This window comes from Montipora capricornis, chromosome 13 (assembly GCF_036669925.1).
Source record: "Montipora capricornis isolate CH-2021 chromosome 13, ASM3666992v2, whole genome shotgun sequence".
Lineage (NCBI taxonomy): Eukaryota > Metazoa > Cnidaria > Anthozoa > Scleractinia > Acroporidae > Montipora > Montipora capricornis.
Window position 1 is genome coordinate 33,698,702 of NC_090895.1, and position 24,000 is coordinate 33,722,701.

Here is a 24,000-nt window from a genome sequence, read left to right on the forward strand (position 1 = left end):
AAAATCGACTTACAACAGTTATATTTTTTACTCAAAAATGGGGAGCATTCAGCTACATTATATCAATATTCTTTCTTAATTATTCGATGACCCCTTCTAAAAGCTTTGTCATGATGCCTTTTAATTATGTCCACATGTTAAGAGCAATGAACAATTGAGGAAAATAGGTCACGTGACATGACAAACATCCAAATATCTTAAAAGGCAAATACGGAGTACCACATTAAAAGGCGGCCTTCGGTAAGCACAGTTGTACTAAACGTGTTAATGCCAAATGATTTCAAAATTTTGAAGTATAAATGTTCCCCTTTTTGGAGTAAAGGATATAAACGTAATAAGTTGTTTTAGGTTCACGTGACCAAAATGTGACAAAAAATATTTTTGCAAATTAATAAAAACACCAATAACAAACTTTCTGCAAAGTTTCATAGACCTTGAACAAATGCTTTCCTTCAAATAAAAATATGCATAATAATTAGGTTGGTCAAGCCTTAATAGACTCCAGGAATGATTTACCTTGCGGGCTAACGATGTTTTGCAGAGTGACAAAGGAATTCACTGAAATGCAAATTCTAAGTCCAACACAATTTTCTATCTTCCTTGCACTTATTGGCAAGGAATTAGCCAGTACCAAAAACACCAGAATACTCTTTGTTTGTCCCTCCAAAACTCTGCATAGCCATTGTTCCCAGTTTCTCATTGGACCATTGTAAGTCCCAAGAAAAAATAAAAACAATGCTTATGCAAAATTTTGGGGGGGACAAACAAAGAGTATTATGGTATTTTTTATAGTGGCTAGTAGACCTTATTCACGATGGCCACCATGTTGGATTTGCTATTATCATGCAAATTAGCTACACACTTTTGAGGGGGCAAAAAACACAAGTTCGAGAGGTTATAACGGACATCTTAGCCACACAGATGATTTGTTTCACGCTCATTGAATGTTTATCACCTAAGTAGTAAAATAGAATGATTACACAAGTTACTTCAATGTTTTTTTTGTGAAAAATGAGGAGATAACGAAGTAGAAAGTCAAAATGTCAAAGGCAATCAAAAGATATAAAATTATTATATAAGGTACTTAATTCTAATTGCTAAAATGTACTTTTAGCAATGTTATTTCAATATTTCGACGAGCCGACTTTCCGCAATTTGCCTTTTTTCCGATGTTTGCCCCCCAGCATAACACATGGCTAATTTGCATGACAATTTGAAAACCAACATGGCGGCTATCGTGAATAAGGCCCATTGTGAAGTTGCCGGCTGTTGTCGTTCAAGATCGAGTGCGCGAATTCCCTATAATGTTCACAATAATAGGTATTTTCATTCCCAAAAGCCTTGCCATTCTATCGGTGAGCACCGAGCAAGGTCAGACCTCAGGTTGGTTCATTTTCGGTGCAGATGGAAAGAATTGCTGTCTCTTGGGAGGAGAATGTTGTTCTAAAACACAAAGATCTCCTTTATATTGTGGTCCGAGATCCATTCCCGGGTATTTCTGCAGGCACCTGCAGAAGGAACCCGATTCCTGGACTCGAGGGAATTGATTTTCAGTTGATTTGTAGTCTCCTCTTGGGAAAGGTCTCGTGAAATTACAAATAACGAGGGCAAATAAGATTTGTTCCTGAACCCAGGACAAACAAATAATAATACGAAGGTTTGATTCACTTTCTTTAAAAATTCCAATTTGTTTTAATATGATTTTCAGTATTACCCATGTCATCTTCTTAGACGAATCTACAACCCCTACGCACGGCCTTCCACTTTAGCCCAACGCGGAAACAATTTGATCAAAGCTTCAAAGAAGCCTCTAAAAGTAAGATGATGCTTCTGAAGCTTCAGTCAAAGCTTGTAAAAGTAGGACTTTTTGAGAAGGAGATAACATTGTTTTTTAAACTAAAGAATGCAAAGTAAGGAAGGCGTGGAACGGAAGGTGCGCTGAAAAGGGTACGCGACAAATACCTTTCCTTTCCGTTTTTACACCGCAATGGAGAGAGTTAAAACAAAGATATCATTGCCATGATCAGTTTGCAACCCACAACTTCGAAAATATTTAGAATTTCCCAATAATTTATAGAAAACTATAGGGAAGAATACAAGAAGAAGAAAAACTAGGACGAGATACCAAGTTCACAGATCAAATCTTCTCATTACTCATTAAGAGTTCTATGTCGTATAATTTCACTGCATATTTTGGCGCCTTTCAGTTTTATAGGCTTGCAGCAGCTTGGGACGAACCATAGTGGAAAGAACTGCACACCAATTAAGACGGCAATTAAAAATGCAAGGAGAGTAACAATGTAGGAAAAGAAAGAGAAAGAAGAAAATAGAACTAAATCGAACAATACTCAAGCGTTTTCTGCTTGGTTCGCAAGCTAGTCAACCAAAAAAAAAAGATAGTTATGAGGGAAATATTCATGCTATGACAACCAACCAATAAACTTGACAATAGAGCCGTGGTTTTGTGTGCACCAAATTCGAAACAAAATATATTTTGAGAATTTAAAGAACTATTTCGGGCAGCACGTTCCAATTCATTGTAGTGAGTTGCTAGTACTCATCCTTCAGCTCGAACATCGAGTCGCATTCGAACTGAGATCGAAAATCGACAAGCAACTCATTTCTCTCCCCCCCCCCTCCCCCCCCCCCCCAAAAATGCCCAACTTTGCCAAGCCTTTGTGGAAACACAAGAGACTTGGACTCGTTTAGGCTTAAATTTCGTTTCTCTTCGTCGCGTGGCCGAAGTCGCACTAAAGTGGCAACTACCACGACGTCGATCAGTCACCATGAATCCAGGGTTGGCGCTGCTGCGTATATTTTTGATTATATTGTATGTATAGCCTATGGTAACGCGAGTCAGAGCTTCTCCTTGGAAGGAATCCAAATCACTGGGCCTGACTGTTGGCGAATCACTTCTTTTACTTTCGTGTAAATTTCGTCGTACGTCTCACCTTGAACAACAGCTGAAGGATAAGATAATCGAAAGGGCGTCAGCCTTTTGGATATTTTCACGTCAAAAACATTCATCACAAGAACACAGGATAATGATTGAAAAAAAGTTCTCTCTCCTCTTGAGTTCGACCTCAACAATTTATGGTTTTAATGTTAAATTAACCCTTTGACTTCCGGGAGTGATAAGTATGTAGATTCCCTTCACAGTTTCAATGAAATGTCAGTAAGACAGGTATTGAGAATGAAGATTATCATCACCTTGAGGTGTAGTCTTGACAAAACACAAAATTCTCATGACTACTCAACAAAGAAATCTATGGTACTAGTTACGAGAATGAACGCTTTGATCGCGGGAATGAAAGGGTTAAAATGTACAGGGGGAAAGAAGTTTGTGTTAGAGAGTTTTAGAGTGGTAGAACGCAGTCGAAACTGGATATTTTCTACCACGCACGTGCCCTTCTCTGTTCATTGTTGTTGTTGCTTTAAAGGGGCAGTGACTGACATCAATGACAACCAAAAAAAATGCTGTAGTTTTGTTTCCAATAACCACTGAAGTGCACTGAAGCTATTCTTTGTTGTTTGCAGCCAAGGATGGAGAGGATGGAAATGGACTGAAACTTGAAAAAACTGGCCCGATTTTTTCAAGCTTGGAGACAGTAGGGAGCTTAAGCACGCGCGTTTTTGAGACGCGTACGGCAACCGGAAGTGAGCTGTTTTCACTTTTAACTGGTCTCTATACAAACACATTTTCATTGCTTAGTATCTTTTCTCCATTAGAGATGATTATTATAAAGATCTGGGAGACATCACTGTCCTGGCACGCGAAATGCTCTCTTCCGGTCACCGTCCGCATCTCAAAAACGCTCGTGCTTAAGCTCTCTAGTGTCTTCAGAAAGACACCAGAAATTAAATACGAATATGTCTTTGTGCAATGAATATATTTCATATCTTGTCAGTGGGTTGTCAGGAATGTTGTACGTATGAGCTTAAGTACTAATTTAGATTTCTACCCATTTTTGACCTAAAAAAAGAAAATTAAGCATGACAGTGCTCCATAAAGCCCTCTAACGTTATCTTAGCCCAAACGGCATTCCGTATAAGCTAGCCTGCGATCTACCAACCTAGCTCAGTGCTTTAGGGCAGATTTACACGGTACGATTTTGTCGCATGCGGCAACGGCTTACGACAGGCCCACGTCGAGATTTACGATTGTTGTGTACGTAAGAAAAAATGTCGTAGCATTTTAAAACATGTTTTAAAACGCCGCGACAATCGTAAGTCATGTCGTAGGCCTGTGGTAAGCTTGTCGCATACGCCAAAATCGCACCGTGTTAATCGGCCCTAAGAGAGACTGCTCCCAGGCTACATATAAACTGACAGTGCAATCCTACTGATAAGCAATCATTTTCTTTAGAAATCGAAACGAAAGCAGTTAAACTTTCCTCTACCTGTAAAATACTCTCCAAATTCTTGTTCCAATTTAAGAGCGCGGTCGTAAGTCTTCTGCGCCTGTTCTTCCGTCAACCGCTTGTTTAGGTCCCGGATGCACTCCACGGATTTTGGTTTCAAGAAAATTGCAATTGGATACAGTGTGGCCACTTGGAGTCGCTTGATAGCATAGCCACTAACGTCTAAAATACAGTGCTTCTTCTGTGCAAAGGATTCAAAATAAAACATGTGAGGCTTGAGAACATTGCAGCCATTAAACTAACCAAAGTTACCAAGGAGACAAGGACTAAAACTTGTCCCGCAGAGCTTTGATTTTCTAAACTGAACAAATAAAAGACGAATGAAGGGATCACTTTCTAAATTGTGGTTCCGCGTCGATGGAGAGTGAAACGGAAAATTTAGAAACGTCGAGTTGAGTTTCGAGTAAAGTTTTTGTGAATAAATACGGGACTGATGTATAAAGCTTCATGAGCTTGGTGTAATGTTTAAACACAGTTTAACGTCAAAGTTTGACTGGGAGCTTGTTATGAAGAAGTTTTTTTCAGATACTGACACGAGGATACACGGAAAAAGATCCGAGTGCTACTTTGCAGAAGTCGAATGCAAGACCTTCCTTCCGATTACTAGTTCGGAGGCAGTGATAGGGCTATGGGAGACTCGTGGGAGCTAGGATTCGGGGAGAATCGGAAAAAGATCCGACTGCTACTTTGCAGAAGTTGAACGCAAGACCTTCCTTCCGATTACTAGTTCGGAGGCATTGATAGAGCTATGAAGAGACTCGTGGGAGCTAGGATTCGGGGAGAATCGGATAAAAGATCCGAGTGCTCCTTTGCAGAAGTCGAACGCAAGACCTTCCTTCCGATTACTAGTTCGGATGCTCTGTCACTGAGCAAGAAGAGACTCGTTGGAGCCTGAATTCAGGTGAGAATTGTCCCGCAAAATTCCAAACCTTCTAGGACTGAAAATTTCAGAATACATTCTCGCTACATTGTTATGGAAGAGATGACAAATGTTAACCCCGGTTGAAGGAATGAATCTTTGATCACTTTTCAGGACGCACGCATGTTTTCAATTTGGCAGTTTTCTACGTAATGGCAAATTGCTCATGTGAGAGTACTGGACTGCGATTGAATGGCCTTTTACCTTTTCGGCGACTTCCTTGACAGACTGTACACTGGTGCCGTATAGGTTATCGTTGTATTGACCTGCTTCAATAAACATGTGATTCTGAATGGCTCTCTCCATTTCCTCGCGTGAATCCACGAAATGATAATCGCGTCCGTCCATTTCGTAATCTCTCCTCGAGCGTGTAGTGTCTTGCGAGAAATAAAAAGGATCAAAAGTTTAGGATTAATCACCTTTACAAAACAGTGACGTTTAGATTTAAAGTACGACTTTAAGTCTGAGCACTATGTGGATCTCGTTTTATCCACGTGCGTATGCTCGGTATGGAAAACTCGCGCTCATACCCACGCTCCAATCCAAGCCACAAACAACAGACGCATGCACACAAGGAAGGAAAAGTTACATACGGGGCACGCAGCTGCCAAACTTATCCGGGAATTCTGAAATAAGGTCATCATTTATTCTATCCTTGAGTGGCCCAAGCACAATCACCGGTCGCGTGTACTGCAACTCGTGCTGAACAACAGCTTCGTACGACAGTATATTATCCTCTGCTTTGGCACTGTAGCTACTTTCACTGTCACTCGCGTTTGAGGTGTAGCTCGGCTCCACGTCACTCGTTTGCTCGTTTTCGGAGTCCTTCTTGAAGAACGGAAGCTTCTTCGAAAACTTGAAGCTGCGTTTGCGACCACCAGAGCCTTCGCTGAATGATGTCTGCAAAGGGAAGAAAAATGTCCAATGAAATCTTTCAGTGGTTACTCGGGGATACTCGGAAAAAATCCGAGTGCCTCTTCGCAGGAGCTATAAAAAAAGCCATTAAACAATATTCAGGGACCTGTTTTTCAACACGTTTTCGGGCCCGAAAAGCAATTCGTGAAACTATGATCTGCTGCTTCTGAAAAAAAAAAAACTCTTTGAACATGTTTTCGAGACCAGTGAAAAAACAATTGCAAAGATTCATGACTAGAAACGTTTTCCTTTCGAATGCACAAACGGTTAATACGCCAGGAAAGTTTCGCGACTCTCCAGAAACGTCCCCCAGATGACCACTGTCCCGCTACACTGCAAAAACTGAAATTATCGAAACGGTGTATTCTCGCTTTGGAAATTGTAGGGATTTTTAGATCGGAGGACTAGGACGACGAGTACGAGTTCTCCGTACAAGGCATGCGCATAAGGTTCGGAGGCCGACATCATTTTCGTCACCAGAGCCTCGGATCGACCCAAGGCTATGGGAAACTCTATGCAGGAGAACATGCGCCGTAGGATTCTTATAGCCAAAAATTGGCTATTTGAACCTTACGGCGCCTGCTCACTCCTCATGCTAACATGAATGCACCAATTAGAGACGCTTTTTATTGTTCAAGTTCACGAAAACCAACGAGAAGACACTTTGTTTCAGGGTTCCCCAAAGCTCTTCTCTCCCTCTGGGGTCAAGATTGAGGCCGACATGTGTTCGTAATCGAAGTCGCCCTCGTCCTTCGATTTGAGATGGAACTTGTGAACCCACGTAGATGAAATAAGGATATCTCACACCTATTTCTATCAAAGGCTTTCTCTATTACATCAATGAAGGGATGCGACGTGCGCCCCAGCAAAATGTTTCGCCGGGACCTTGAAAGCGTCCAAGGTCTGAGTCCCCAAAGAACTCTTAATCTAAATTTATTACGCGATGTAAAAGGCGGTGCTTTTACTCCGTCAAAAACACTTGCTAAACGAAACTAGTTCAATAAACGTTCGCCTGTCGCACAGGACGCGTTCTGACACGTCATAACATATATGAATACACTAGCAATAGACCTTTTTACCGATACGGCGGCCATTTTGATTTCTATGGTTTCGAATAGCTATTATGGGATGCCCAGGGGGCAAATACATATTAATTTGCCCCCTGAGCATCCCATAATGTCTTTCGAAACAACAGAAATCAAAATGGCCGCCGTATCGGTAAAAAGGTGTATTCCTTAATAACCACCTTTGTTTTGTTTTCCTCACTGTTTCTTGAAAACTTCACCGTCTTCATTCTCGATTTTTCCCTTCTTTCAACCCTAGATAAATAAAATGAATGAAGGGCTAGTTTCTAAAGAAACTGTGGTGCTGCGTCGGTGGGGAAGTAGTATACAAAAAGCTTTTAGCTTTTAGAATCTCTGTACGGTGGCCAATTTACATTATCAACTCCGTTGATAAAACCAAATTTTTGTATACTAGATAAATAAAAGACTCGATTACAAAAGGGTCTGACAGTGAAATCGAATCAACTGATTCAAAGAAATCACTTTCGTAAATGGATCCGATAATGAAGGGCGTTTGGAAATTTTGGAAAAATCTTTATATTATTTTTCCCTTAAGCTCAAACATGTCCGGAAATGCACCAAATAAGACCATAGTTAACAGAGGGGAATGGTTATGAAACCCGACAAATTTCTTTGTTGTAGGTTTTTGTTCTCTTTACTGGCCTTGACCATGCACAAAACACATTAGTTGTTTACTCCGTACTGGGGAACTAACCAATAAAAACGTGTTGATTAAGTAATTCATGCATAGTGTATGAGCGCAAAACAAAGATTGTGCACGGTCGTGGACTTTCCAACCTAAATCTTGGCATCTTTGTTTGCTCCTTTGATGTTTGCCGAGATTCAAAACCAGTCCCTTCTATTATCTATGTTAAGACACACAGTGTCCTCTTACCTTTCTCCTCAAATTAAACACGAAGACGCATTATAAAAGGGCGTGGTGCCCTACGCACATGCAAATGATTTATCAATCAACCCTGGACGCAACCGAGCTCTGTGATAATTTGTGCATGAAAAAACGCCCCTTATGGCAATGTGTATGTAATTTCATAAAATGTTATCTGTTGTTCTGTTGTTCCCAGGACTCTGTTTATAGTGCGTCTTCCTGTTTAAAGATCACTTGTGTCTAGAGATACAGAAAAAAAATATCACTTAAGAGTCCTTCCCTCCCTAAACATAAGCAGTTACCATAAAACGATAACCCTGACCTTAAAACAACCCTAACATTTAAACAATATGCACTGGTGTGAAGGCACGTAAATTGCTGGTATTTCATTCCGCCATCACGTCCGGAAGACGAGCTGCCAAAAGAATACCCGTTGCCGTTCGTCGGTCGGTCCCTCAGCTATATCTACGACGAACATAAAAGTGATAAAAATAATGACTGCACGAAGCAATACTTGCCTTCTTTTACTCGGGATAACACCTCTTCCCTCTTCCTCCCCAAGGGCATTCAGTCTTCTCGCCTGCCACCATTCGTCATCACTTGCATTGGTCACGTGAAGTATATCACCATATTTAAAACTCAAACCTTGGCTGGGGAGTCCGCTGTCCTTGGTCTTGTCATAATCAAATAGAGCCCTGTAAAAACACGAGAGGACATGATCACTCCACACGTTTAGCTAAAATCATCGACATTTCAAATGGACAATAAAGATGCCCCCCCCCCAACACCCCTTACACCAACAACAGCAAGTATGGGGGTTTCTTATTTGCCATTCTTCTATTCTGTCCAAGGTTGGTCTACGTGATGCCAATTGGAGTGAACCAATGGATTTTTCCCGAATATCCCTGAGTGACCATTGAAAAACTACATATTATCTCTTAATTTCATTAACCCTTGACTCCTGGGAGTTAGACTTAACAGATTTTACTCTGTCTAACGGCGGACGATTTTACTCATCATCTGGGGGCATCCGAGGGCGCTTGAGGGATCAAAAAATCTAAACCATTTCTCTACTACTTCATTTATAGCTGTATAGCGGGAAAATTCAGTGTCAACTGAACCTTTAATAGTTCAATGGACTAAATCCCTCGGATCTCGTATAACTCTTCTCTCCGAGTCTCTACTCTATTCAGAGCGGTTTTTTTTTTCCGGATACTTCCGATTTTCCACTTGGAACCAACATTTCATTTCTTCTGCTTTGACGTAATTTACTGTCTGCCCAATTAGTAAAGCACTTCTGCTCGGCTATATCACCTTGAAACTTAAAGAGAGGAAAGGTTACAGAAAACTCACCATCGTCTACTCGCTTTCTCAACAAATCATTCAATTTTACCTCTACGTTGTTGCCTAGCTGATAAATGTCCACGAAGAATGCCGCAAGAACAGCACGATTGGTTTTTACCTAATTTATTTTCTGACATTCTCGCTACCCCCTCCCCCTCCCCCCCCCCCTTGCAGCATTAATACGTACTGGTTTCACCTATCCCAAAGAGGAAACTCAGCCATAATACACCTTATTCCAAAATGGCCGCTGATTTCATGCGCATACAAATTGCCCCTTGTTGCATCGTTCAAGACAAACTATCCTTTTGAATTTTAAGCTTAAGAACGAGGCATCAAGGGCTAATTTGAATAAAAACAAAAGAATATTTAAATTCCGGCCATTTTGGAAAAAGGTGTACACACTAGTTGGAAAAACAGTTGCTATGGTTGATTTGTTGCATGATTGAACACAAGAGGATTCAACACAGGGCCGATATTTAACAGGTTTTGCCAAATGGTCAATATTACAAGAACCAATCAAACGTATGTCACAGTATTGCCGTTATACAATATTTTATGACAACAAAGACCGGCAAAGTAGTATTGGGATTTTCATTCTTCCTTCAGAGAATACTCTCTTTTAGGTTTATTCCGACAGGAGAATATTTCAATATAAACACAGCAGACTACACGATCTTCGCTCTGCTTACTTTAATTCACATCAAGAATGGCTGGACGAACAAACAAGGAAACACACGACTTTCACTGAGAACTGAAGTACTCATTTTTAGCTCCAAATATTTGGTGTCAATGTACAAAGCGAAGAAGGTGCAATTAGTAAAAGGGGCCCGGGAAAACCAAGTATTTCCTTCAATTTTCTGTTGAACTAGGCCAGTTGCAAAAAGACCGACTGGACTCTCGACTGGAGGGGGACTTAGTGTTTTAGTATCACCTTTGGTTTGCTTCTGGTTATATTTTTCGTTTACTTACAATTTGGGTGAGCCACTAAAGCAATAGGATAAAACGTCAATCAACGGATTTGATTGGCAGCTCTTTTTTCCATTTATTTTAAGTAATAATTACAGGAACTCTTTCCGTCTGTAGTTTCTGTCATCTGCAGTTTTTTCGCGCTCATCGCTAACCACAGCATTAAACTTTTGTGCTGGGAAAGCTAAATTATTTTCCCATGGCGATGTTTCAATTACAAATACGTTACCACCTCGAATTGTTACCGTTTTAATTAAACGATTTATCACGACAGGTAATCAACGTATCTACCCCTAACAGTGCAAAACAATGACAGAAAACATTGATAAGAAAAGTCACACGGGGTACTTTGACTCAGGTCAATTTTCACAGATTTCCCAAATTTGCCGATCATGTTTCACAGGTTATGGTTCCATGATTTTGTCTAACAATAAAATAGTTACGGAGTCTGTGTTTTGTGTGTCCTCTTCACCCACAGTGAAACTGCCAGCGCAAATTAAATACAAATGGCGCCAAATACTGCTGTGTTAACAATTGACCTCGGTTATTTGTTGCGTAACCGAAAAATATAAGCAAAAGCAAACCAAAGCTGATACTAAAAACACTAACCCCCTGCCCCCCAGTCTAGTCCAGAGTCCAGTCCAGAGTCCAGTCCCGTCCCGTCCCGTCCAGAGGCCAGACTCCAGTCCACTTTTCCCACTGGCCGTTGAACTATGTTAGTCGACGATCATTCGCATGGTACAGAACTCGAGTTAATTGGAGAAGAAGAGACCACCCAGGCACTGTCATCGCCACTTAAAGCGGCAAAAAGTACAAGTGTTAAGCCGCGAAGATGATTTTCTCGTACAGCATAATACACAGCACCACAGGGAAGAGCAGCTCAATAGCTTTAAGTTAACCACTACGTCCAGAGATTAACATCTGGAAATAACTTGCAAAGAAAAATAAACAGCGTGACGAGGTGACTCTTCAAAAGAACGGCCATTTTTCATTTCATCCAGACGGACGGATTGATTACATTCTTTAAGATTTTCCGGTCGCCAGTCTATAGAAAATGGGAGTGTAAAAATCATTTTTTTAAAGCGAATCTAACAAACTGTGTTTATGGGATGGTCCAATTAAAACTCAATCGACGGTAAAATTGAGACCCGTCACGCCTGAATATAGTCACACTTCCTCAAAAAATTTACCACTATATTTGTCGTGAAAAATGAAACAAAATAACAGAATAAATGCGAATGAGAATGACTTTCAAAATTATAAGCTTTCGTGAGCAAGGGTTTCATCACTGGCACTTGCGAGTGGAGATAATGACGAACATCTAAAGAATGTTGATGACCATACATCAATCCGCCACGATTACAACGTGAGGATAACCTTACGAGCACTGCAATTTCCACATGTTCACTTAGTTGGCTAAATTCAATGATAAACCACTCGTCAAAACACCGAAAAACGATTCATCGATACTTCACAGGGGTCTACTGGGTTTAAATACAAGGCCAACTTTACGTAGAGTGCAAAAAATATTGGTGTTGTGAATTATAACGTACACGTTGTGTTGAGAACCAAAGACAGGTTGATTACGGCGAAGCGAGCTAACAAGCAGTCGAGATATTTATGATTGTGGGCTAGTTTATTGCCTCACCTCACATAAAGCTGTCGCTTTACTGACGTGCGTAAAGTCCCTGGGCTGCCACTATTCATCATTTTTTCGCGGATGTCATGAATCTTCGCTTCAAACTGGTTGTATTCTGTTGTAATAAAACAGAAGAAATAACACATAAATTAAGAATTTTTATGCAGCAATGTGAAAAAGGAACTTCGTCGCGTTTCGTTAAAATAACAGACGGAATCTCGAAACAAGAAGGGCCGACTGAATATGCAAATTTTCCAACAGATATGTCTTCAACTTACACAAGCACTTGCCGCAGATCGTTTCATCAATTCGTAAGAGTCAGAAAAGCTCGCTAAGATTCGAAAATCAGATCCACCAAGATAAACTCCCAAGAAGATTAACAAAATGTAACGCAATATTCGTGTCTTCACGATCGCTCAAAACAGTTCGCGCGTCGATGAATCAACAACTGCACCCAATATTTGCGGAAAGAAAGCGACGAAAACTTAAATAACCACGATTCCGGCCTTTAGATAAGAGGTTATCGCCCCGATATCTGCCAAGAACTGACAAGCGACAGCAGAGTTACTCCACCACCTTGTGCGACCATATAATACCAGCCTGCATTCATATTTAATAGGATATCAAGCCGCCGTCCTTCTGGGTCTGTAGGCCATTGTTAATGGGCTTCATTCGCAACTGACCGCAGAATGTTCCAACCGAACGAAAACAAAACATATTGTTCTTAAATGAAAATATCAGTCGAGTGCATTATCTATATGGCTTAGCTATGACGTCCTGATTCCCTGGCTAGCATAGCGACCTTCTAAATACAGAAATAAACGGGGCAATTCAAAACGACTAAGAAACAAGAATATAAAAAGCCCATCTCTAAAACACACAACTAAATTGATTTTCACTTTAAATTCGGTCTTGTTAATGAATCGTGGAATGTTTATGGCTTAAATTATATATATACTTCGACGAAATGAATTTTCTCAACGAAAACCAGAAAGATGGCAAGGAGACAAAAAAAAAACACTTTCCAACTGCACAATTCATTGGGTGGTTTTCAAGTCGGAATATATTCTTGCACCAAAAATTAACCCTAAAAACGAAAATAAGGGTGTTTGTATTTTATTTTAATGAAAGTCTTTCTGGTCGACAAAATTATATCTATTACTCGCTTAAAACCAATGCGGTCACCACTGAAAATGAGATAGTATTTCATAATTTTCTTTTCACATACGTCACTGCAGCCCGTCTAAGGTCCAAAAATAGATAACCCTTAATATTCGTGCTCGAAACAAGAATCCTATTGGAAAGAATCAAATAAGTAAATTGTCCATATAGTTCGTGGAGATACTGGACACCGCCGAAACAAAAGTGATGAACAACAGAGTAAATTTGGCCCTTCACGGGGGTTGCCAAATTAATGTCAACTAAATCGTAAAAAAGCGGTAAAGTAAAAAAAAAAAAAGAAGTTAATTTTGAATTGAAATGCAGGCAACCCGGAAACAGCTGCAACCGAAGTGGGATGTCGAATAGAAATGAGAGTTTCACACACAAAAAAAAGCTATAAGATATTCAAAGTTTGAAATTTGAAGATCCATTAAATAACAACAAAGAACAGTTGAGTAGATGTAGGGAATTAAGCTTCAAGCTTGTGGGACCGTCAAAAGGAACGTAGCAAGTCAAATAAACATAAATGGAGCATTTTTCAGAAATCCAACAGATACCACTTAGATGTATTCGAAGAGGACTGTGAATGGAATAGATCCGCCCTAGTCAGGTGCGACAAAAACACAGCAAACAACTTTCGGGCAAAACAAGGAAACGAGAACCGGTCCTTCCTTGAGCACTAAGTATATCATTTGTAGGACTTGTTTGAGAATGGTCAGTTCTTGAAGACCGTCGAGGGCGACATTTTATATATGTAAATATACATATGTAGCATCTTCGCCTCGACAGTCTAACGCATGTTACGTATTGCCCCACCTGACTATGGTCACAACGGGCTGGTACAAAACACAGGTCTCTGTTTTACCAATACAGAAACGTACCTAAACATTCATTAAAGCGAACCTTACGCCTAAAAACACTTGTTTAGATCTGATTAGGCCTAAGGTTAGCTTTAATGAGCGCTTAGGTTTTTTTTCTGCATATGTAAAACAGATACCTGTGAACGAGACCTGTGACCTGTGTTTTGTACCTGCCGAGTCACAACCATCTGTAGAGCGTAACTGCATTTTTCTTCAAAGGGCAACTTCCCCGACGATAGTACTGTAACAGGGGGGGATTAGAACCCGAAGATGCGAATAACGGTAGTGTATCATGACGCCAACTTATAATAAACCAGAAACATATACAAACAGTAGAAGGCTGGATGCAGAGATTCACCTTTCACTCATCAACCGTGCACATTTACACAGTTTGAATGTGGCTTTTCGTCAGTAGTTCCGTCAGATTTGAGAATGGTAGCAACGGAAGCCGACAAAGCGCCCTTTACCCCCCCCCCCCCCCCCCTTCCTCCCTCTGCCGGTGCTCCGTTTTTCGTGTACATGCATTTAAAGCGAGAGCTACACGGATCAGTCGTTGCGGTCACCAAGGATTGAACTGGGCACCTCTTGCTCCGAAAGCCGCGCACTATCTTAATATGCTACGCCTGCTACTCCTACAAGAATTGGAACGAATTGTTTAGGTTTACTGCCGAGTTGAGAACTATTAAGACGTCACTTACCTTCTGGTTTGTACTGAGCAACAATGGCTACAGTGCTGCCGGCACCTTTCAAGGCTGCAGCTGCTTTTTCGTGGGTGGCGTCTAGCAAATCCGTGTCATTGACCTGTTAACAGCGCAAAATATAGTTTCCATGATGTGGTTAAAACACTTTGTTCTACCCTGGGTCATGTTGTTACTTTGAATTAAAATCAAAATTTTAAAATTATTACTCAACGGTGAGGGTGTTTCATCTTCCCCAGTTCGATTTTTTAAAAAAAGATTCTAATGGCTTCGTTTTAAGTCGGTTTTTCTCACCACGACAGTTTGCAAAGTTACAATTCGACGTTTATTGACATATCTTGGGTATTAATAATCTGTCACACTGGTCTATATTACCCTTGCCACAAAGGAAAAACCTCAGCTAAACTTGAAATTTAAAAATAACGTAGACTATCTGCATGAAACCTTAACCCTGCTTTTGATGTCCCGCATTTTTTTATATTACTTAGTCCCCAAGAAAAACAAGATATTTCACGTCTACTACTCACTGAAAATATTTCACACCCCAAGCAGGTAGCGAGTTATCCACAAAATACCGTAAAATCTCCAAAATTTCGCAATAAATAGCAACAACTTTGATAAATTCATCAAAGTTTGATAAATTTATTATTCCTGATAAAAGAGGTATATGAATAAATGACAATTTAACGAGTACGATTAATATTTCGCCAGCCTCTATCAGGGCGTTAGTCAGATATTGCATCTAATATTTCAGTGCTAAAATAAACTAAAGACATAATATTTCATTGTAAATTGCTCAACTCCCAATTCCTGTACACAAAACTGTTTCAAGGTGAAATCATTTCATTAACGCTTAAAGACAGGAGAAAGTGGAAAGTAAATGTACCTAACGTTTTGTATAATAATAAGAGTCTGATTCCCAAAAGATTTTTTGCTATTTTTCTTTCTACCAGCATGGACACCATGACGTCACATTCAATCAAAGAATTATAGAGTGATTTTACTTGACCCTTGAAATATAGAGTGGAATATTACACGCTATATGTGCGTAAAAGCCCCTACCACATGGTGTATACAAGATTGAGGATGAAAAAACTGACACAAAAACAGAACACACAATAATGACACAACTGAAGAGATAAATTATACGACAGTTATTGTAATACTTTTCTTCTTTTATTACGTGAAATTCTTCATTTTACATTTTTCTTTACTGCACTACCGTTTTAGATCTAAATAGTCTGAGTAACAGAAAAACAATAGGTCTAATTAGGAGGTAGTGTTACACAATAACGGGTCACGGGTCAAGTAAAATCACTCTAATGTCCCGATGCTACTGGTTCAAATAAGAAATTCCAAACACTTTCAAAATGAATAAGTAACTTACTGCTAATATCTGATCTCCTCGTCTAAGTTCCCCACTCAAGTCAGCCACACCTCCAGCAAGGATAAATGAAATGAAAATCCCCTCACCATCCTCTCCTCCGACAATGTTGAACCCAAGTCCTCCGGGGCCCTTGTTTAGGATTACTTTCCGGGACTCCCTGTTAAGCAAATATTTTTTTGTCAATAGTTTATAGCTCTTCATGGGCTACAATCTTGGACAATCCACGTTGGGAAAATGTGACACCACTGTAAAATGATCATTCCGTAATTCGTCTGTGTGATAAAAGATTAAATTCTTCCTACTTTCCCCCTCCCCCTATTCCAATGTTGGTTAAGACATGGGGGAGAGGAGGGGGGGAGGGGAGGTGGTGAGCAACTAATATGCTTTGTGAGTGCATGTCTAATGATGTTTAAGCGGGAATTTTTCCCAAGAGTTTTGTCAAAGATTGTACAAGGGTTTATTCTTTGGGCCCCGGGTCCAAGAGAGCAGTCCCTGCTTCCCACAGTGAGCAATAAAAATTTCCAAAAACAGACCTCAACAGACTTAAGTTCAAAGAAGCCAACAAAAAGCAACACCAAACTGATGAGATGTCAGATCTTGTGTGACCAAACACTACTGTTGCAAGTTGCAAATTGTTTGGAAAATTTAAGATGCTGACCTTGTGAAACCGTCATCCTCAGGCACTGCTGGAGCTTGAGGCTTCTTCAAACTGTTTGTATGTTCTCTTGGTAATGTGTCCTCTTTTGGGGCTGGGGGTTGCAAAAGGGTTGAAACTGTCGATGATGCCTTCTCTTCTTCCTTTGGAGAAGATGGGGGAGGAAGTAATGGGCCTGTAATAAAAGTGATTATTGATTAAATGGGGCTGAAAGTAATATTAATCAGATAACTACCGGTATTATTGTTATACCTCCCAACTCAAATACGTTTTCTGATTGGAGGAGAATGTGTCACGTGTCATTGGTCAAAGCTTCATGACGCCCTAGGGCGAACAAGACTTCATGACGCCCTAGGGCAACAACAACTTGAACTTTCGACTCACACGTGATCAGGTCGTGCACCTTTGAAACGGCGGCAAATCTGTACGCCAGCCGACGTCAAGCAAATAATTTTTATCTGTGTATTGTTCTATTTTGAGTTGGAAGGTATAACAAAACACTTAATGATTGGCCCCTCGGGAAACAGTGAGTTTTGTTTCCCCTCGACCTCAATGTTTCCCTCGGCTTCGCCTCGGGGAACATTGAGGGTCTCGGGGAAACAAAACTCACTGTTTCCCTTGGGGCCAGTCATTAAGTGCTTATTATTTACTTCCTTGACCGTGAGTGGGCAATATCCTGAGAATTCAGCAATCTGATTGGTTTTGGGAGTAGGGAGAATTTTTTTAAACTCTTGACCATGGTCATGGTAAACAAGGACAGTAAGTGACGATTGAAGGAAGCTGCAAATTTAATGAGCAATTTCAATTTGTGTTAATTGTTGAACTTTCTGACAAAAAAAAGGATTCTAACAAAAGCTATCACAGCAAAAGCAAATTTATTACCCAAATAAAGAGGATAAAGAAAACTCACTTTGAACATTGAAATAGCTTCGTCTACAGCTCACCAAGTTTGTTGACTTTTGAAAGCAAAACTTGAATCACAAAATGTTAACAAAAATCCCCATTCATTTTATCATACTTTTTCTGACACGTTGATGAGACAATGTATAAAATAAAATCATGACTGTCCCAGTTTTCCTTGTAGTTTCTCCTACCCTCTAAAAATAGAATCAGTCTGTATAAAACTGTGCCCTTGGTCTTGTACTCAAGACCCTTGGCACAGTTTTTCCCTACATGGACCTCCTGGCCGGTGAAGAACATAACATCACATTTGAACAGCAAAACTGGTATAATGTTGAGAAAATTCCAAATAATAATAATAATAATAATAACTACTTGAGCACAAGTGCTCTGCTGATTAAGGAGACAGTCCATCAAATCAAATCAAAGTAGAAGTCTTAGAATCATGAAATGATGGAATGAGCGAGTGCTCTCACCACAGCCCCAAACTCTTTAATTGGGGTGGGGTGGCAGGGGATGGATGAGGGGCAATCTGTCAAAAGGTGAGCCTGCTTATGAGCAGGGTAACCCAGAGAAATTGGCAGCACAGGATGATGATGACTTACTTGATTGGACAGCATCTTGATATCTTGGTGGGGAAATTGTCGGTGTGTCAGTGTAGGACAAACCAACCCTGGCTATCACAATGATTACCCTATTCTGAGTTTTCTTCAAAACAGCCACAGCATCTTCATGGGTAACATCTTCTAGTGAAGAATCATTCACCTACAACAAGCACATGAGTGACCATCACAACTAACAAAGGTTTCAATCATCATCAAGTAGGGTGAAATAACTGTTACGTTTTCCCTGCATGGAACTTCAATGAAGCAAAAAGTGCTTGGTTTAGTTAAAATCAAGGATTGTGAGGATGAAAAGATTGAATTAACAAATAGAGGAAGTGATTAGTTACTGTAAGTATCCTGCTCTTAGACCCTTTGCCTTCTGGAAGTAACTCTCACAGATTTTACCCTGTCTAATGCCAGAGGATTTTACTACCCAATGGGGAAAATCTCTTGTAGAAAAGGGATGACAGTTGATGAACCTTACATTATGGCAAGGACAAGATCTCTACAGTCTGCATTGGCAAATCCTTTCTCTTGTTAGCTCACCAGCTTTCTCAAATTTGAACTGGCATATCCTTTCTCTTCCATATTTCTATAGAATTTCCACAACAGAGAAGAGAAATGAACAACTGAGGGACCACTAATTACTATTTTTTCTCTCTCTCTCTTTGATTTCACCAAGTTTTAAATCATTTTGAAAAATTACCCCTTGTTGGCAAACAGATGACACTGAATTGCCTCAGGGAAGTAACAGAGATTATTGGAAACAAATCTAAACCATTCCAATTGTTTTTTTTTATAAGAAGTGGAAGAGGGTTCTTAGACATGTAAATCTGCAGATCTATATGAATCAAAATAATACTTATTTTACCAAAGCATCATGATACTCACTCTGACAATTTTATCTCCAACTTGTAACCTTCCATCTTGCTGTGCTGCCCCACCATCGATGATCTTAGTAATGTAAATGCCATCATCATTGGGGACGTGTTGGTTCCCCTTGCCACCTGCAATACTAAAGCCAAGACCTGCAGAGAAAGGAATAGGGCCAATGATGAACCATTAGCTTCCATCATTTCTGGAATTCAACACAGCAGCCATGTTGCATGCTACAATGATACAGTTAATTCAAGTTATACTCTAGGGACTGAATCAGTATTTCTTTATCAAAACACTCCTTATTTCAGTTGAGACAAATGACCACAGGTGATGTTTTTTAATACAATCCAGGATTTCTTTATTATTCCATGGTTTTGCTAGGGGAACTGCCTTGCTAAATTTGCTGTTTTTGGGTCAAAAATAGGTAAAAATACAAATTTGTAGTTTAGCTCACACATACAACATTCCTGACAATGCACTGACAAGACATGGAATATATTTATGGAACAAAAAGCTATTCATATTTAATTTTTGGTGTCTTTCTGAAGACAGTGTCTACAAACTTGAGAAAATTGGCCAGTTTTTTCAAGTTTTAATCCATTTCCATCCTCTCCATCCTTGGTTGCAAACAACAAAGAACACCTTCAGTGCGCTTGAATGTTTCATTGCCAACAAAACTAAAGCATTATTTTTCAGTTTCCATTGACGCAAGGACGTCTTTTCGTGTTTTGAAGCTTGACTAAAATAGCATGACACTGCCCCTTTAAATCGCTGTCAATGCTTAAACAATTAACCCAATGACTCCTAGGAGGGAGACTTAATCAACAAATTATTCCATGAGCACGCGTTGGATGTGAGATGGTAAATAGCCAACGAGGCGCGTTGCGTCGAGTTGGCTATAACCACTCTCATATCCAATTGGCGTGAATGGAATAATTGTTTTATTAATTCCTTAAACTCCAAAAGTTTGGAAGTACGAAATACAAGTGCAAAAAGAGTCAGAGAAAATCCGAGTGAAATTGAAAACTTGAGGAAGATGCCATGTTGTGTTAAATACCTTGTGGTCAGGCAGATGCAGGCTCATCACAAAAACATTTCTTTCCTTTTTCACGTACTTTTAAACGTCGGAATTGATCCAAACTTTCAACAAAAAGTTTTTTTTTTTGCTTTTTTCAGAGAGAAATTTCGCTTTCTGGCAAAAAAAAATTTACCTTAGCAAAGCACAATCAATTGCCATATAAGGTTAAACTAAGGTATATGAGCTGATAACCTAGATTGAGTGAACCAATCAGAGCATGAGAAATGCATTAACCGAGGTTGATAATAGATTTTACTCTAATGCACATGATTTTACTCGTCAATGGGGGCAGTTTAGGAGACAATAGGTTAAAAATCTATTTAACTATCAAACACCACACATTGTGCTTAGAGTATTTATTTAACAATTATTCGCCGAAGGCGAAGTGATTATCGGTGAATATTCACTGAGACAAAGTCAAGGTGAATATTCACCGATAATCACTGAGCCTGAGGCGAATAATTGTTTTAGTATAAATACACAGGTGATTATTTCAAAAAAGAGAAAAAAAACATTTCAACGCTAAAATCATCTTCACTTACAGTGGCAAAACGACTATTGGCAGCCATTTTGTCCGTCAAGGTGATTATCGGCTGATAATCCGAGATAGCGAACCAATGAGAGCATGCAATTTTGTATAATCACCTGTGTGTTTATACTAAAATACAAATTAATGGCCTTTGATTAAACTACAACAGACTAAAATTAATAATTAAACCAAATAAAGCCATAAGGGTGGCCTGTAATAGAGTCAAAGACCACAGACAATTGGCCCTGGTTTTGTGGTTTGAGAAAGAGCCTCAAAATTTGACAAAAGCTGACAATGGTACTCCAACAAAGGACAACCAGTGCACACAAACCAAAGCTTTTGAGATTTGTAGATTCTTACCTTTTGTCCCTTTTGTAAGTACTATTTCTTCTGTTTGTTGCTCTCTGGAGAGGGGTTTGGGTTTAACTCTTTTTAAGGTCTGTAGGACCAAACACAAACAAAAATAAGTATCAACTAGGGATATACCTAATGTACTTTGATGTTCGAGTGAGAATATTGAGCTAAAAACAAGCAATCAGTTGTTAGATGCATCTAGTTCCAAACATGCCTGAGAAAATAAAAGCTTACAGGACTCAAATCAACAGACAAGCACATTAATGTTATTTTGTAAAACATGCACCTTTTTGTTTTTAATAGGCCGCAACCTGAACTTTGCATAGCCAGACAACGAGACTGTGCTTTATTTTGTGACATTACTTTTCAAATGCATCATTGAACCTTTTGTGATGCAAATACTTCAGAAAGTTAATGACTTTGGTCAACGCGTTTGCGTTGAAAGTCAAACAAAAACTAGTTGAAGACTAGTTTGAAACGCATTTGGTGGTTTGCTTATCTCTGAGCGGTACTGTATGTCAACTATCAGGGCTCGAAATTGTGACCAATACAGTCGCATTTGCAGATGAATTTCTTCCCTTTGCAACTAAAATATCTGGAGAAGTCCTGGTTTTAACCTTCGCTCTTTCTAAATAAAAGGGTTAGCTGTTGCTAAAATAAATAAAGAAATTACAAAATTATTTTGTTTCTCGCCATGAATTTTTTCTCAATCTGAAGATAGTGTAATTATAGCGTAATTTAGCTGCAATGTTACATGCACAACTCCATTCCTTCGATCATTGGCCATTTCCAGTGGTTTCTTTACACACAAGTATTGCAGGCTGCAACACAATGCAGCACTATAGATATGAACAGTGTTGGTTTGGTTGGCTTCAAACAATATCTGGCAAATCAAATCGCAAATCAACATTATTACCAGTGTCACAACGCCTCCAGCAGCCTTCAAAGCTTCCACTGCTTGTTGATGAGTTACATTTACAGTGGATGAATCATTCACAGCAACAATGCAGTCTCCAACACTGATGAAAAAAAAGGCACATACAACTTGTGACTGATCATCCACCCTGGTCGCAACAGCTGCACATAAGAAAAATTCAACAGGTTGAAAATTATAAATGTTTTACTTGAGCCTGCCATCCTCAGCAGCAGCCCCTCCTTTGATTATTCTGGTGATGTAAATTCCATAGTCATCGTCCATGTGAGGATTGTCTGTTCCCCCACCAATACTGAAGCCAAGCCCAGTGGTACCCTAGTAACATTATGACACAACAGCAGTAAGCTCAGTCACAGTGCCAATCTTGAAAAGAAATAACAATGTTGTACACTGAAGAATGGTGAGTGCTGGCTGAAGGTTTGTGTTTGAAAAGCAGGAGCAACAGTGCAGTAGATAGCTAGCTGTCAGACAACAATATCAGAAGGTTCAACTCGGAATACCCTCAACAGAAGGGGTGTCAACTTTTTCTGGAACCACACAATACAGGACAGAGCCTTTTGTAACTTACCCTTTCCAAAACAATGTCAACATATTGATAATCAGGGGACTCTTCTAAGCCATTTTCCTATTTAACATAAAACAGTAGTGTAGGAAATTACATAAAATGATGTTTATTACACATTGACTGACATAAATTTGAAATGGTGACCTAATACCAAATTGCCTTGACATTCCTTCCAAATGCTCTTATTTTTATAATTCAATGATGGACATGTTATATTGAGCTGTCTGCAAGTCCCAGATGAAAAGATATAAATCCTGCATGCTGACTGTCATGAAGTGTCCCCTTACCTTCTTGTCAACTTCACATCATTTGACCGAGAAATATACACAGTTAAAATATCCTAACCCTTTTTCTGGTCTTAATAGCAGATGGCTTTTAGCATTAAATCTTGTGATGTTTCAAGACACAAGTGACAATGGACTTGGTGAGATGAAAAGCCTTTTAAGTGTTATTTTGAGTTTCATGACTGAATCTTGGCTTTCTAAAAAGAATTTATGCAAATTGACTTCATATTGAACTTGCTGTATATGATCAAAACAGTGATCATGCATGTTCTGCTAAGCAAGAAAAATCTCCCACACTGAAATGTCAGCACTAAAATTCTTGGAAGACAGAAGATGCTTTCCAAGTCCAGATGAGTCCTTGGCAGTTCTACCATAATATTTGATTTTCTTAAATTTCAAAACTAGTTTTGTCTCAAGTTTCTGAATAGCCTTACACACTGCCACTTGTATTGTGAACATTACTTGAAGGCATAGCTGTCTGCCACAAGTATTTAAAGAAGTTATTGAAAGCAAACAAACTGTAGACTCAAATACATTGTAAAATTGTGAATATTTTTTCACTTTTGACTGTGGCTGTTTAAACAAAAATTACTGATGATTACAACACCAGTAGAAGCTTTCTTCGCATCTAACATCAAAAGACAGTATCTTATGATTTAAATGAAGTTTGGGATGCTATTTTAGATCCACATATTTCTTCAGTATATGGAAAATATTACTTCATCCAACAAAAACCATAAATCATTGACTCATTGATAAATGAAAACAGATCTAGAGTGGGCATAGATACAAAAAAAAAACACCTGGTTAAGATTTTGATTTAATCAAATGTCTATAGTGGTTAAGATAATAATTATTTCTGAACAATAAACTCCATTTCACAATTCAAAGAAGTTTAAAGAGGAACTTAGGCATTTAGTCATTTTTATCAAACACACTAATCATTTTCCTCTTCCA

The 24,000-nt window shown here is 39.3% G+C and overlaps 1 protein-coding gene across 2 annotated transcripts in view; it reads right to left on the bottom strand.

Annotated features, from left to right (window-relative positions):
- Positions 1-1,663: 1,663 nt before the first annotated feature.
- Positions 1,664-24,000, bottom strand: part of LOC138030064 (disks large homolog 2-like) — a 28,965-nt gene continuing 6,628 nt past the window's right edge. For both annotated transcript variants that reach the window (XM_068877917.1, XM_068877918.1), the window contains 16 exons: positions 22,763-22,819; positions 22,385-22,509; positions 22,177-22,279; positions 21,267-21,345; positions 19,312-19,448; positions 18,421-18,580; positions 16,919-17,090; positions 16,261-16,417; positions 14,874-14,976; positions 12,164-12,269; positions 8,724-8,900; positions 7,502-7,574; positions 5,934-6,240; positions 5,545-5,717; positions 4,401-4,602; positions 1,664-2,963 (listed from right to left, as the gene is read on the bottom strand). In XM_068877917.1, coding sequence (XP_068734018.1) covers positions 2,857-2,963; positions 4,401-4,602; positions 5,545-5,717; positions 5,934-6,240; positions 7,502-7,574; positions 8,724-8,900; positions 12,164-12,269; positions 14,874-14,976; positions 16,261-16,417; positions 16,919-17,090; positions 18,421-18,580; positions 19,312-19,448; positions 21,267-21,345; positions 22,177-22,279; positions 22,385-22,509; positions 22,763-22,819 — 2,238 coding nt within the window. In that variant the 3' untranslated portion in view covers positions 1,664-2,856. The remainder of the gene's footprint in view (positions 2,964-4,400; positions 4,603-5,544; positions 5,718-5,933; positions 6,241-7,501; positions 7,575-8,723; positions 8,901-12,163; positions 12,270-14,873; positions 14,977-16,260; positions 16,418-16,918; positions 17,091-18,420; positions 18,581-19,311; positions 19,449-21,266; positions 21,346-22,176; positions 22,280-22,384; positions 22,510-22,762; positions 22,820-24,000) is intronic.